Raw genomic sequence first — 16,062 nt, forward strand, 5'->3', positions numbered from 1 at the left:
AGCTGCTTACAAATTATGATACCAAATGTTAGAAGCTGACTTTACCGTCAAGGATGAAAAAAATGGCCACTATTTTAAGCTAAAGTTGGTATGCAAGACAAATATATTTATTGCCCACCAGATTAGGTGTGATAAATATGTTATTTATTTAAATGATATTCAGATAGTCATGTAGTGTTTGTGAACATGCAGCCTACTGGTTGTGTGTTAGAGCAACAAATGATAACTCTGCAAGTATAGAATAAATTCACAACAACTTCCATTCAAAATACGAGTTTATTAACAAAAATCATTCAGGTCCAAGTCTAACATATTACAGTTAAAACTCTTGACTCGATTAAGCTAACCTACTATGTACACAATGAAGAAGGAATAACATGGTTGAAACCCTATTTGATAAAATGAAGCAATGCTACCACCGTTCAGCAGGGATTTTATGCTTGAGAACCAAAGTTTATCTTGAAGAATTTGGAATGTGGTCTGACCAGCACCCAGCCAATTTACATTAATTGAAATACCGGTATGCTCAAACCAATTCACAATGCAATTCCAAGAGGCAAACAAAGCACTACTGGGAAATTAATGTTTTATTAAATGATTTGCTTAATCAGAAATCAACAACCTTTAGTTGATTGATTATTAATGTTCTTTGATTGAGCTAGCTAACAAAACATGAGGACTTTTAGTCATAATTTGGTAATCGAAATGGAATGAGCATATGACAAAACTCATGGATGTTAAAGTTATATTTCTGTTTAAACTTAGTGAAATAAAGCTTGTTTTAGCTTTACAAAATAACAGCTTTGAGCATATCAGCATGGCGTACCATTTGGTTCTACCTGTTAGTGTCTTTACCCAACAGTAAACACATGAAATGGTTAAAAATCATAAAAGAAACTAATAGTTTAGCTAGAAACACGCTTTGACTTGTGCGCCAGATCTGCAAATATCTGTTGATCTCAATTTTGAAGGCTTGGGTTTCTCAGTATCCAATATTAGCACCTTAGCATTGCAGGTTCACAGGAGGGAAGTTTGTTCTGAGGCACTTCATAGACATCTGAAATTCCTGAAAATCAGAGAGAAATGTTGCAAACAGTTGGTTTCACAGCCATCAGGTCCACTTAGCCTTTGGTCAGTTTGCAGCTTCTGGTCATTGGACCATGATGGTGACCAGAGAGCAGTGCCCAGTGAAAAAGAAGCAGGCTTGTGTGTCTTGTGATAATGACTTGTGCTGGGTCGAAGTTTGCAGTATCTTGAGTGTCCAAACAGCAGGCAAACATTAATCCTCCTAACTAAATGGTTATGTTAAATATCAGTAGGGACACTAGTTATCAATGTCGAAAATTAATATCATGGTTTATTGCACTTAGGGTTGTCAAAAAATTTCGATATTAAAGAAAAGTATAGATACTGAAACTTTGTATCCGGATACAATACTCATTTTCAAAAGTACCGATACAGTGCTACCACCAGTGGCACCTAAACAGTCATTCATCTAAAGTGCAGAATAGAGGAAAATGCACTTTCAGAACACTGTGTGATTGAATAATTCCGTGCACTTTTCAGTTTCAGACTTTTTTTGTAACAGGTGCAGCTGCTGAGAATTATTTTTGTTTCTTAACCGGATTGGCTAGTGTCATTGTTATGTGTGCAAAGCATAGCCAAGTAAGGAAAACTTAATTTTAATTTTGTAAGTTTTTTATCAAGCTTGCTTAATACTGTGCACAGCAAACAACCTCAAAATGTTGTTCTTATTGTTTATTGTATTTATTGATTTATTGTATTTTAATTATTAATCATAATATTTATGTTGAAATTTGGAGTTTTTATCCTTGTGGTATCGAAAATGGTATCGAGTATCCAATATTTTCCTTTGTATCGGTATCGAGTTGAAAAGTTTAGTATCGTGACAACCCTAATTGCACTACATCTTATTGCAGTTGAGATGTTCTAAAAATGTTACTGCCTAAATCTTCCAAATACACTGGTGTTGTCTTATTGGTTCAATGGTAAACTTTCCAAATGAGAAAACTATACAGAAATGTATGTATTCTTTAACTTAAAAACCAAAGTGTCAATTTGAATGTAAAACTTAGTGATAGATACAGTTAAGAGAAGACCATTTATTATAAATTTGAAAAACTTGGTAATAAAAACGTGTTATTACCTTTTTTTTGCCGACAGCTATTATTCTAGTAACTGATTTCCGCTGGCTACAATTTTGGACTCTGTGAACATTTAAGTTCTGACTTTAGATGCCAATGAAAGCAGGAACCACCAATTTTTTGTTCCCCGATTCAGTTTTACCATTTAATCTGCTCGAAAATCGGATCATATGAGGGTGTTGAAACTACGCCTCATTGAAATGTGTGAATCTTTTCACACTGCTTGTGATTCTCTGCAGCTATGCTTACTTAGTTCTGACCATGGTACAGCCATGGTTTATTTTGGTTGGACCTTTGCCGCAATTTGACTGGAATGTTATTAGTCAAAAAGGAAGAGATATAAAGAAAGTAAAACACATCTGCTTTGGGGAAAATGGTAATTTCAAATCTTGCAAGATAAACTGGTTGGTAAAGAAATATAAGTATTTAATGCTAAGTACAAAATCAAATAGTGAATGTTAGAATTAAAGGTATAGTGGAGGATTTTTGCGAATTTTTTAAATAGAACCGCCCTCTCCACTTTTAAAAAGAAATGCACATGGACAACCCTGTACCTGCTTCTGATGCTGCGTTCACACCAAAGGCAGCAGGAGCAGCAGAGCTGCTTCAGCTGCGCGGTGGAAAAGTGGGTCTGATGCGCGTTGGTCGGAGCTACCATATCCTTTCTTTGCCTGGCAGCTATATTTGCTGTGATCAGTGGGAATAAAGTAGTTTTAACACCTGAAAACTTCATCTGTGCAGTCAGTTCATCCAGATTACCATCGTGCCTTCAAATATTATTTCTGTCGGAGCCGCTCAGACCCCCACATACCGGCGGTGCTCTGTCATTGGAAATCCCATTCAACAGCAGCCTATGGCCCGGTTGCCTCCTCGCAGTTGGCCGCGGCGGCTGTTAAGTGGTTTCCATGTACGTAATCCAAACTGCAGGCACCAGGATAATAAACATTTTACTGCACCTTGTTGCGCATCAACCAGTGACTTTGCTTGTAGACTAGCTGCTCCTGCTGCCTCTGCTGCTGTTGGTGTGAACGCAGCATGAGAGGGAACACCTATTAAAAGCATGCACAATCCCATTTCTGCCCATTCATGCTCTGTTTAAAAGTTGCTGTTTACATCGCTCATACAAGCTAACTTTCCAAAACAAGATCGTCAATTTTTTTCACTATGTCAGCCTCACCACCAGTAAGTGAAAATGGGCACAAGCATGTTGGACAGCTTTACGTAAACACCAGAATTATTGACAATTAGAAGGACACTTGTTTTAATGATCAACCCAGAAAAATAACATCCTCCATTAAATTTCCATTAAAACTGATTGACAAAAGTAGCCAAATTTATCACACAATCAGACAATTGGGATATTGTCTTGAGATATCCTTGTTTGATGCAAAACTGCTTTGGTTCATGTAGACCATCAGCTTCTCTAAACGGTTTGCCACAAATGCTATTCCAAGCCCTTGTGAAAATTAAGGGGGAAAAAAATCTTTTACAACCACATGACTCTTATTTTATTCAGTCGTTGTTGTTTGGTTATCTAATGAGATGTTAAGACATGCATTCGCTATCACCTTAAATTATGAAGGAGTAAAAATGTAACTTTTTTTTTTCTTAGTGTTAACCCGTCGCTTTGTTTCTCTTCTGTCAGTTTTTCTGACCTGCATGTGAGGCTCTTTTCAGCATTTATTTGCTAAAAAGACTGAAGAAAATGGTTATTGGACCTTAAGTTGTCTAGACAAGGGAAGTATTTTTGTTACTCAAGTCAAATGAATTTATTTCCGTTCAAACCAGGCCTTTAAAATGGTAAGAATAAGAAGAAAGCTTTAATTGGTGAGTTTTTTTTGCAGCCCTGTAAATATGAGTTTTAGGAATTACACTCCTCACTTTGGAAAAAACTAAACTCTGTAATAATAAGTTACAGATTCACTTGTGGCGTCCATGTTGCAAGAAGAAACCTTTTAAGGATAAACTCAGTCATTATGATTATTTTCCATTGGGGTTTAGATTAAAGTACACCCTTAATTTGCCAAAAACAGACACTTTTCTAAAACCAATGTGAATCAGCATTAGAATTCCAGACAGAATTCACCCAACTACACCACACCTATGTGCTGCAGTAAAAAGAGAAGTCTACTGAATTATTTAAATTACTATTTAAAACAGTTTGGTAATCATTTCATTGAGAGCAAATCAATATGGTTTCTAAGTATGATTGTGTTATTACAGCTGCTGACTCCTTTAGAGCATGTCTCTATCAGCCTTGACAATTATTGGGATTGTCCATTCTTTTTTTGTTTGTGTGCAGTGAAGTTTGTGGTCATAATCCTACAAAATATAGGAAAGCTATCAGATATAGATACTGCGACTGCTGGTAAATACTTTTGTGATCTGGTTGATGGAACATGGAGCAATCTAAAAACCTAGAGGCGGTTCAGATAAAAGCATAATATAGTTGAAAAATCCTGAGTCTTTTGTAATAAAAGAAAAAATAATTATACATCACAGAAAGTTGCAGGAAACCTTTATTTCTTCCCAGCATGTGCTGTCTGAGCTCTGTAAGACTGATACTAACAGAAAGAGAATGTAATCAAAAAAGTATAGTAGCATGTATTTCTCTGAAAGCATACTCAAAGGAAGATGCTGCTATAGTGTACATTTCTAGCTCTGAAACCCCAAAAGAATGTCATTCTTTACTGCATGTTATGGTATAAACCATTTAAATCATATGTGATCTTAGTCCAATAGATTGATCACTTGTATTTAAGCATACCTAACATGGGAAAATAGAGAAACCTGTTCAGCTTCAGGAAGAAATATTCTTTTGACTTCTACTGTGGATATAAAGTCAGAATAACATAATATAAACAAAACAGCCTGGTTATCTCATAACAGGCATCGAGGAAAAAACAACCAGCTTCCCATCATCGTTTCTTAAAAATGGCTGCAATGGTTAAGAGATGCAAACCAGAGTCAGTTCCTGATAATTTAATTGAGGGGGTTTCGTGTCCTACTGGCAGTCTGGAAGTGGCTATAAAAGAAAGATGAAGTTCTAAGCCATATATCAGTCAAAAACCTGGAATCATAGGGAATGTTCTTTATTTTTCTAATTTTTGATGATTTCCACTGGATAATATAATAATTCTTCCTTGTAGCAATGCCTTCTTTTGGCCACAATGATTGCAGCCATTTTTGCCTGCGAGTGCAGCTGACCGTCAGACATGTCGATTAAAACAAAAAATCTTCACCTGCTAATGGCTTTTTGAGTGGTAAGGATTTGATCAAGACTGCCATTTGCACATCTTCCATCCATACATTTGTATGTTTATGTTAAGATCATCAGCAAAGAAACACACTCAAAAGTTTGCACAGATTGTGCCATTCATGAACCTGGTTTGCTGATCAGCTTTTGACAAGTACCCAGTTTGCAATATGTTTTTATATGTGCAAACCTTTGAAGAGAACAACACCCTGATTTACTGTTAGCAGAATGTTGGGACTTGGAATCTTCTCCCACACAAGAGCCATAAGAAAATGTACAACTAACTAGTGTTTTTTTTTTTGTCCTTTATACATATTTCTGTAGAAAATGTCTATATAAATATGAAATGAAGTAACTAATGTCCAAACAGGATATAGAAAAACTCATACATGCATTTATCCTTAGTAGAATTGATTACTGCAGCAGTGTCTTCATAGATTTGCCTAAAAAATCAGACAGCTGCAGCTTATACAAATCGCTGCTGCTCATGTTGTCACTAGAACTAAGAAAGTAGAACCCATCGGCCCGGTCTTCACGCTGGCTCCCTGTAACTCAGAGAATAGACTTTAAAATCCTTCTGTTCGTTTAGAAATCGCTAAAAAGATCAGCACCTCAATACATAATAGATTTGCTGTCAGTGTATCAACCTCTCAGAACACTCAGGTCTTCTAGTCAAAGCCTACTCTGTACACTCAGATTTAGAACCAAACATGGGGAAGCAGCATTTAGTTTCTATGCTCCAGTGGAACAAACTCAGAGAAGACTGTAAAGGTGCTGAAAGCCTGAGTTCTTTTAAGTCAAAATTAAAAACCAATTTGTTTACAGCTGCCTTTGACTGTTGAAGTTAACATTTAATTGAGGTATTATTAGTCTATGGTTGTGGTTGAACTGTTTTATCTGCTCTACTAACTGTTTTTATGTTCTTTTTTTATTTGCTTTTATTCTGTTTTTATTTTTCTATTTTATAGTTTAATTCATGTAAGGAACCCTGAATGTCCTTGTACTGAATTGCTCTGTACAAACAAACTTGCCATGCCTTCAATTGAAGTCAAATTCCTTGTTTGAATGAAATATGCTGTATAAAGCTGATTCTCATAATATACCGTAAAATGAGATTTAATTGTCTTTTAATAATCTTTTATTGCTATGTCTTTCTGTTTTTGCAGATATAGATGAATGTTCTTTTGACCGGGCCTGTGACCACTTTTGTGTCAACTCCGCTGGCAGCTTTCAGTGTATTTGCAATAAAGGCTACGTTCTCTATGGCCTAGCACACTGTGGAGGTGAGCCAGGACTTTCTGGGAGTGAAAACCTCCTGTCTTTTATTTTTTTTCTGTTTACTTCATAAATGTTTCGGGGGAAAAAAACTATTCACAAAAGGTATATATTTAGATTTAACCTCACAAACATGATGCTGCATGTAGATGTCCATGGTTAGGGGTTGGAGGAGCAATCCTGAATTTAGAACCAAAGTCTCCATAAAGAGGAGAGACTGGGGCTGATCAGAGAGCAATCATTCACTTACTATAGTGCTTATGGCAAGATTGGAGACAGAATAAAGGTTGGCAGAACAGCTGCTAATCTGCTGGGTACTGGAAGAAAAAACAGAATCTAAAAGGGTCGAGAGGCTGAGAGTAGCAGTAACAGAAAAAGTGTCTTGAAAAGAAGGGTTCTTTAAACATAAATAAGCTTGGCTGGAAGGGCTACAAATGATCTGAAACAGAGAAAATAAAAGAGTCTGCTTAAAGCATAGCCAGCAGGTGTGGACAAAGAGAGAATCAGCTGCAGAGCTGCGATGCTGCAACCGACAACCTTTAAAACCAGAAGGCAAAAGCATGAATGTTGCAAAACATGATTCATCTGTAGCGCTGTTATGTGCATCATGTCACATCATCGCCCTGGCTGCATTTGAAAAGATTTCAACACTTCACCTGAAGAACAGTCTATTTTCTAATTAATGGTAGAGCCTCATTCACACACTTCAATTTATATCTTGAAGCCTTTTGTGTGTTGCAGAAATTCTCACATAAGGTGGAGCAAGTTTAACTCTTACCTTTGAAAATCTGGACAGGTGAACAGGATGAGAGAAATTCGACAGAATAAATGGCATCATGGTCTCCCTTTTTGCCTTAAAGTCTGCATGCCAATGAGGCAGAGCCATGACAGAGCACTTTAAGGTTTTATAAAGAAGGCTGACATTGAAATGAGCTGAAACATCATATTTTATATATTACTACTGCTAAAGTTCCCTGCTTGTCAAGGAATCACATACAATTTATACACCAGCTTTGTTAAACATACGGTAAATCGTTTTTAATAATTTTGGACAGTTGAACAAATTGGTATTAGATTTTTTCAGAGTTTTAGAGGACCACAGAAAACTTGGGTTCAAGCAGTGATGAAAATATTTCAAAATAGTAGGAAATCTAATAGTAAAGGTCAGGTTTTTTAATAGTTTTCACAGAGTTTGAAGTGCCTCTTCAGCTGCAGCTGGATTGCCTTGTAATAAGAAGAGGTTTTCTTTGTATTCACACACAATGCTGTATTCAGTTTTTCAGGTTTATTAGGTTCATGAGATCCGTTCCACAGACCGTAAGCTGTATTAGCTGTCAACTCTGGGAATAAATGCCCCTGAATTGGATTTGTGAGGCTTTTTCTCACCTGATGGACGGCAATCAGGGCTGAGAGGAGTGAAGATGGTCTGCCGTAAATGACTCTCCATCCCATTCTTGAGCGAGCGGTTGATGAATGATTTCCCCCAACTTTTCAGTGCTGCTGTCCGAACTGTTAGATAACCCCAGAGATTTATGGCACTCCCTGTTGTACTTTCCTCGTTCCTCGCCAAAGCTAAGGTTATGTTGTTCCCTTTGCAATTTATGAGCTGAAATATAGCCGCCGAGAGGAGCTGCAATATGTGTTTAACAATAGAGGCACCATTAACAAAATCCCAATGTGTCAGCAATCCCCTATCTAGCATTTTTTTAAGCTTGTCAAGTTTCTCTTTTCACAGCAGTTCAAGCTTAGACACATTGTATTGATTGACTCTGTTAAAAGGCATTCATAAGCTTTGCCACAGATTCTCACTTGGATATAAGACTTAACTTTGACTTTTCCATTTAAAATATAATTCTGCTTTAATCTATATCATCCTGTTTTAGCTGAACTGGTATATTTAATGTTGTCATAATCTATAATATTTTATAATCACTAACTGGATTCCTTCCAGTATTGCTTTCTTTATTTATCGCTTCTTTTTTTCTGCTAAAGAAAAACATTCACCCAGGATGATACTGCCACCACCAGCTTTTAGCTTGGAAATCTTGTCTTTAGGGAGAGTTTTAGTTTTCTATCACAAGTCTGCTTTGAATTCAGGCCAAAAAGGAGGTTACATTTTGCTTTAATCAGATTTGAACAACTTCTTCCCCATATCAGTGTCTCCTGCAGCTCCTTTCAGGGTTATGATTAAAACCCGTCCACTGTTTCTCTAATTAACACTCTCCCTGCCCCTGCCTGTCAGTATTGGTTGATGGCCATGAATTATTTTGTTCAAAGTTGCAGCATTTGTTTTTAAATGATGGATTGAGCAGTTCCTGATGAAAGGTATAAAATATTTCACTCGTGTCCTGATTTAACCCTGCTTTCTTGACCTGTTGAGTGGCTTCCATTGTACTTTTTATGGTAATCGTTCTCTAATATTTTCCTAAATCATTATTTACAGAACAGCCATACTTACACCAATATGAAACTACACACAGGTGGGTTTCATGTACTAGTTGCCCTTAATATCTTCTTTAGGGTTATCAATGTAGCATTTTAAATCATGAAATGTCTCATTTCGTTGTTATACTGCAAAGTTATTTAAAACGTTTACTGAAATAAATAGTTCTGTAAGGCCTAGCTAATAATTAATGGATGTAGATATTGCTGAGAATGTTTCATCCTTAAATTTGTGTTCTTGAGGTTTATATACGGTATAAAAAAAAAAAAACAGGACATTTTATTGAAGTCTGAATAGGATGACATCCTGATGAACTTCAGCTACTTAACCAGAAGCTCCCATATGGAGTCAGAAAGGGGTCAAATGTTTTTAAACTTATAAATATTATTTGAAACAAAAAATAAAAATAAAAGTTGGAACAGAAAAATATATATAAAATGTTGCAGTGGTAGGCGCGCATGACCCATGTGAGGATGCCATGGTTCTTGATGCGGCCGACCTGGGTTTGAGTCCGGCCCGTGGTCCTTTGCCACATGTCTCTACCCCTCTCTTGTTCCCCCTTTCCTATCAGCCTACTGTCCAAAAAATGAGCCACTATAAGCAGAAACCCACTTATTTGATACGTTGATCATTGGAAATGAATGCTGGCAGACATGGCAGTTGTAGCCGATTTCATCAACAGGTACTATTTATGGGTTAGCCACAGCATGCTGCATGCTGGGGATGATTAGTGACAGTTCCAGTGTAAGTGTCTTTAATGTAATATTTTCACAGGATTTTGCCATAAAGGCAAATAAATACTGCAGAGAACGTGTTCACTAAGTAGTTGAGTTCCCACAGTCCATGAATGCAACATGGATCGGGACGTCTCTCCAGCGCTGCTGCAAGCTGTCAATCACGTTTCCCCGCCCACTCCTGTCAGATTGGGGTCAAAATCTGAATGTGAAAAAAAAAGATTTGAAAGTGTAAAAAGGAAGTGAAAGTAATGGATTTGAATTTGAAAATATAACATCTACAACTGCAATAAAGAAAAGAAAAAGTTTAATTGAAATGCTAAACTGAATTTAGATTCAATTCTAATTATTTCTTTTTTGCTTTTTAGTTTCTCATATTATTAGGTAAAAATTGCACATTAAATATCAACTTATATTTTTTCAGTTTAAACTAAGATTTAGAAATTTACATACATTTTGACCCCTTTCTGATTCCATAATACCATGCCTTTTACTTTGGTGTCTAAATGTCTTTTTGCATTTTTTTTTTTTTTACGCTGACATGTTTCATCTATTTACTCGTTTAAACACTGATGACCGTCTGGAGAAATGTTAGAGTAGAACATGAGAGGACAAAAGAAATCAGGTGGTGTCAGTTGAGCTCTTCTCCATCAGATATTCATTAAAGGTCTTTGTCCTTTAAATTGAGTGCTTTGATGCGAAGGATGAACAGAGAAATCCTCAATGTTTTCCAGCAGCTCTGCCTGTTGATGAAGTCATCATCTCCTTCAGAGAGGAAGGCAGCAAATCAGGCTGTTTTTATCTTCCTATAGTAAATAAATCAATGAGACAAGGAAGAGCTTTTCATATCAGCAAGCTAGATCATCAATCACCACTATTATCTCCGTCTCTTTCCTTGTGTGTGCGCCACTTGTCCGTGGCCTGCTTCAAGAACTCGGCTTTGCTCTGCGAGCTTATTCTCTGTCAGATCCTGATTGCAGCCAGACTCCATCTGGATCCCGGGTGCTTTTTGCGGTTTTAGCTCAGCATGTGTTTGAAAAGGTGATTATAATTTACTGCTTACCACAAGTCTTCCTCCCCAAAGAGCCTGAAAACTTCTGACCATGAAATTGAATGTGGGTGACATCAAAACAAGAATTCACTTCTGTTTACACGCAAACACATTAATCTGCCCTGCATGCATAACCATCAAGGAGAACTGTAGGAAAATTAGAAGAAATCCTTAAAACTGTAATAAGCCTCAATTTATACAAGATCTACTGCTCTTCCTATGTTATTTGCAACACTTCTCATCACTCTTTTCCTGCTCATTTTATGCCTTCAACTCTCTTTGCCGGTGGTGTCTATTAAGTCAAATCTGTCAAGTTTGATCATAAGATGTTTTTGTCCAAATGGTTTTTCACAGATATTGATGAGTGCAGTATAAATCGTGGAGGCTGTAAATATGGCTGCATTAACACCCTGGGGAGCTATGAATGTACCTGTCCTCCTGGATACAAGCTTCACTGGAACAAGAAGGATTGCATTGGTATGTGACAACAGTGCCCCCATGTGGCCTGTGTAGCAACACACTCATCTACACAGTGTGCATCTACTGTTTACTTTCACCTGAAATTTTCCAAACCTCACTGCAACTTAAGCTTATTCATAGATCATCCAAGCTTGCAGTTTTCTGCAAATTAACTAAGCTTGACTCATCACAAATGGTTTCTCCAAAATTACATTTACAATTAACAAAAAAGAACACTCTTAATGACTACTGGCATTTCTAAATTGCTTAACCCCTTCAAAATATGTATGCTTTGATTTAGCACTGCTGATCATTGCAGTTATAATGTGATTCATAGACCACATTTCATGCCAATGTTTCTCCAATTCATTATTACCTTACCAAGGAGGTTATGCTTTCAGAGGCATCAGCCTGTCTGTTAACCTGTCTGTTTGCAAAATAACTAAAAACATTATGGACTGATTTTAATTAAATGTTTGTCAGAGGTGTCCCTCATGTAAAGTAAATATCCAGATTATGATCTGGATGCAGGGTTTTTTTTAAAGACTCTCTAAAATTGTGAGATAGGGATAATAGGTGGAACAAGCAGCTCCCCAATAAACCAGAGGGTATCAGCAGTGACTATTGACGGCCCGTGCATTGGCCTCAGAAAGTCTGGAGCTATTTTACTGAAGACAAAGACACACGAAAAGGGACATTGTTGGTTTGTCAGCAAGATCAATAGAAAACGTATTAACAGACTTTGAAGATTTTTTATTTATTTATTTTTTTTTTTTTACCAGAGGTGTGATCCAGATGATCCAGATCATGTTCGAGTCTTTAGGTCTAAGTCACAATTCGGGGCAAAGTTTGCTGCTTGGCAGAAGTCTGCGCCCTCTGAGTGTTTTTCTAGTATTCCTTGTGAATTGGTAGTTAATATAGCCTCCCTTATATCTACCAGGATGTTTTGTGCTGCCAAGCCTTGGTCGATCTTGAGCTATGCTTGGGCTATTTTAACTCTTTAAAGCTCTTTATTTACACCTAAGCTTAAGCTTCCTCTCAGGTCACATTACATCTCAGGATCTCCTGATACCTGATGGGCTCCATCATTTCTTCCACATGCTGCAGGTGTCCAGAGTAAGAGGAAGCAGTTCTGGAGCAACATGAATGTTTTTATCTGAGTCCAATGCAATGCTGCATATAACAGAAGCCTTTTTTTTTGTCTTACTCTCAAAGTTGTGGAAAAAATGGTGCTGGCTTTACTCGTGCCTGTGAGTCAGTAGGGATGCATGTGGTGCCTTTAAGTTCAGACACAGAGCCCTTTATCTTTTTCTAAGTCTAACTTTGGGAACTAAAACTTCAGTACATACTTTTATTAATTTGTCTTGAAGCTCTTGAAGCTGATAATGGCTTTCTCTTGCTGCCACCAGGCAGCTGCTGTTCCTTTGACTAAACCTGTGATATTCTCATATTTAGACTTTTTGGTCCGTTTCTTTGTCAGTTTTCCTATATGCGCTTTTTGGATATACAGTGAAATGTTTTCATTTCAAGTCTAAGTGTTTGAAGTCTTACCTCAAAAACACCCCATATAACTAATAAAGCCACAAGCTACTAAGAAATGTCTGCTCCTATAAAATATATAAAGCAGGGGATTTCATCATTTCAAGATTGGAAATATTAGTGAAAGTCGGATTGTGTGTTGAACTTGAATAAAATCCTTTAAATGTTGCTTTGATAAATAATAACCTGGTTCTTGCCTAGATAACAAATGTGCAGTTTGGCGAATTAACCTTTCATCTTTCTTCCTCAGAACTGGTGAAATGTCCTCCTGGACTTGTGGCCCCGAAGGCCACCTTAACCTGCAGCAGGACGGGCAAAAAGGAGAGTTGTTCTCTTACCTGTGCTTCCAAGGCCTACTATCTGGCAGGTAATTCATCTTGAGTCAGGACACAAACCAACTACCAGCAAACAAGAAACTTATTATCAGCTGTTTACTGTGGTGCAAACTCTTTCAGGGGCAAATAACAGCTATTCAGTCAGCTGCGGCATCCCAATTCTCACAGGAAAATCTCCAGCCAGGATCAATTCCAGCATCATTCAAGGCTGCGTAGGTTTGTTATCTGTCAGTTTTTGTTTAAATTCAAACCTTTATCAAGAACTGGATTGGATTACTGGTAGTGTTACCATGCTTCAGTGTCCTCCCACCCACTAGGCTGTGTTTGTCTGTAGAGACTTTGGCGCCTCCAGTGAAACAGAAGACTTCTTTCAAGATAAAAAATGCCAAATGTCACCTGCACCCAAAGCTGACCGGCAGGACTGAAGACAGGGGACGAATGCTGGGACCAGGTCAGTCTTCCTTCCTGTTTTTCCCTTCATACATACAGTATGTTATTTCTAAGTGCAGTATATTCAGACCTTACAAAGCCCACTCATGAAAAATTACTTCCTCTTCTTTCTTTTTTTTTCTTCTCAACATTGAAGAATTTGGTTTACATGAACATTAAACAGCCAAAAATGGTAGTTCCAGCTATAGAGAGCATATCAGATGATACAATAAGGTTAATGACAATTGTTGCATGAGTTTGTGTTAGGGGTGGAACGGTTCACAAAATCCACGGTTCGGTTCGGTTCACGGTTTCGTGGTCACGGTTTTCGGTTTCGTGGTCACGGTTTTCGGTTTCGTGGTCACGGTTTTCAGTTCGGTTCGGTATATGTTTATTGTTACACCGAAAAATAAAAAAATAAATAAAAAATTAGAAAAATTAATTAAATTTTTTTAATGAAATTAATGAAAAAAAAAAATTAATGAATTGTAATTGTTTTTAATGATTTGCGGAAACCATGGATAATTTCCGCATGTTTTGCTGCTTTGAATTTAATCATCTGGCGTATGCTCTCTACGATCTCCAAGGAACTCAGAGCAGGGGGGGACGGGAGCCACAGAGGAGGCTGCAGGCTTTGCTTTGTGCAGGCGGTCTGGGGCGCAGCGGGGCGGAGCGCTAACAGAGTATGTGGGATTTCGGGGTTAGCATGACATGTTGGTCATGTTGCTGTTAGCATAAACAAAACGTGTTGCACAATGCTTGCACACTGTTGCAATTTTATCCACAACTTTCTTTCCGCCGTCATCGTAGGTCACTCTAAATGCAAAGTGGTCCCATACAGCAGACCTATAAAGTGCTGCTGGCGCGTCTTCCAAGTCCTGTTCTTTCCCACTCGCCATACCCACACAATTCTCCACAACAACTGATTTTTTTCTGCTACACCCTGCTACGCTGCTGCGCTTCTTCTTCTCCTTGTTTACTACTGGTGGTTGGCTTTGGTCGCAGTACCGCCACATTCTGCTCTGGAGTGTAAACGCTTCACCTATGAGAAAAAGGAGCAGCGCATGAACCGAATGAAACACACGCGAACCGAACCGAGACAGTAGAACCGAACGGTTCGGAAGGTTTTCAAAAACCGTTCCATCCCTAGTTTGTGTCTAAAATGTTAGTTTCAAAATGTAGTAAAATAAGAGCCCATTCATTCAGCATGTTTCATTTTTACTTGACTGTGTCCCTCTTAGTTTATCCACAAATAACATTTATTTTATTTTGTCCCAATAAGAGTTTCTGCTGAACAGCCTTCCGGTGCTGCTTCTGTATGTTTTCTCAGTTAGGTTCTGACCAACCATCAGCAGGAACTTTTATAGCTTCACTATTTGCTTCCACTGATATATCTGACAGGCATACAGCTACAGCTTTCACTAACTCATGCATAGCTGATATTTTCAAGATTTATTTGAAATGCGAGGCTATGGCCTCGCTTTGACTTCTGTCCTTTTTACCATCTAGCTATAGAAAATCTCCCCCCAAAAAAAGCAAAAGTCAGAATGGTTTATTGGATATTGAAAATCTGACGTGCCGCTTCATGCTTTGTCATGGCACATCTCTGCAGGAGGGGGGCAGCCTTGCAGCAACTGCCAGGTAACATTTGTTAACCTTACATGCGACTCCTCCAAGAAAGCTAAAGGGCGGCATGCTCGCAATCCCTCCAACAAAGGAATTACCCGCATCACTTTGGAGCTGGAAGCTGAGGTTAAACCTGGAGACACCACAGGTAGGCCATCTCAGACCCTCCTTCTGTGGTGAATGTCACTCGAAGTGTTAGACAACATGTTTTGAAAATGATTTTTCTGAACTGAAAACCATCTATTGATCAGGGAGCTGCAATCTGAGCTGCTTGCGACAGCGTATGGAGATGCAAGTGAAAACTTATATCAAGGCTCTCAAGAAGTCCATCAACCAAGAGCGCTTTCTGATCCGGGTTGCTGGTTTGGAATATGAAGTGGCCCAAAAACTTGCTCAGGCTGCACCGATCCAGGACCACTGTGCTCCAGGCTGGGAGAGGGTCAATGGCAGATGTGGTAAAGCTGGATTAGTAACTTAAATTAATTTAGTTAGACGTTGGCACAACTGTGACCTCTGCTATTCTGGATATTGTTTTTTTTTTCAGTTATATGCCTACCAGGGTCCTACTACCATGGGGGACAGGAACGCTGTGTCCAGTGTCCACCCGGGACTTTCCAGGAGAAGGAGGGGCAGCTGGCCTGTGACCTCTGCCCTGGCAGCGATGGCCATGGGCCTGTTGGAGCCCGGAACATCTCCTCCTGTGCAGGTAAATTAGGCTGAGCATCCATCGCTGACCCAGCCTATCAATGT

The 16,062-nt window shown here is 38.3% G+C and overlaps 1 protein-coding gene across 2 annotated transcripts in view; it reads left to right on the forward strand.

The window, feature by feature from the left end:
- scube3 (signal peptide, CUB domain, EGF-like 3) overlaps window positions 1-16,062 on the forward strand; it is a 140,467-nt gene that overhangs the window by 117,502 nt on the left and 6,903 nt on the right. For both annotated transcript variants that reach the window (XM_038282662.1, XM_038282664.1), the window contains 8 exons: window positions 6,588-6,704; window positions 11,279-11,401; window positions 13,173-13,289; window positions 13,378-13,473; window positions 13,592-13,708; window positions 15,299-15,460; window positions 15,564-15,767; window positions 15,857-16,018. In XM_038282662.1, coding sequence (XP_038138590.1) covers window positions 6,588-6,704; window positions 11,279-11,401; window positions 13,173-13,289; window positions 13,378-13,473; window positions 13,592-13,708; window positions 15,299-15,460; window positions 15,564-15,767; window positions 15,857-16,018 — 1,098 coding nt within the window. The remainder of the gene's footprint in view (window positions 1-6,587; window positions 6,705-11,278; window positions 11,402-13,172; window positions 13,290-13,377; window positions 13,474-13,591; window positions 13,709-15,298; window positions 15,461-15,563; window positions 15,768-15,856; window positions 16,019-16,062) is intronic.

Source organism: Cyprinodon tularosa, unplaced genomic scaffold (genome assembly GCF_016077235.1).
Source record: "Cyprinodon tularosa strain WSP-4 unplaced genomic scaffold, ASM1607723v1 ctg187, whole genome shotgun sequence".
Classification (NCBI taxonomy): Eukaryota; Metazoa; Chordata; class Actinopteri; order Cyprinodontiformes; family Cyprinodontidae; genus Cyprinodon; species Cyprinodon tularosa.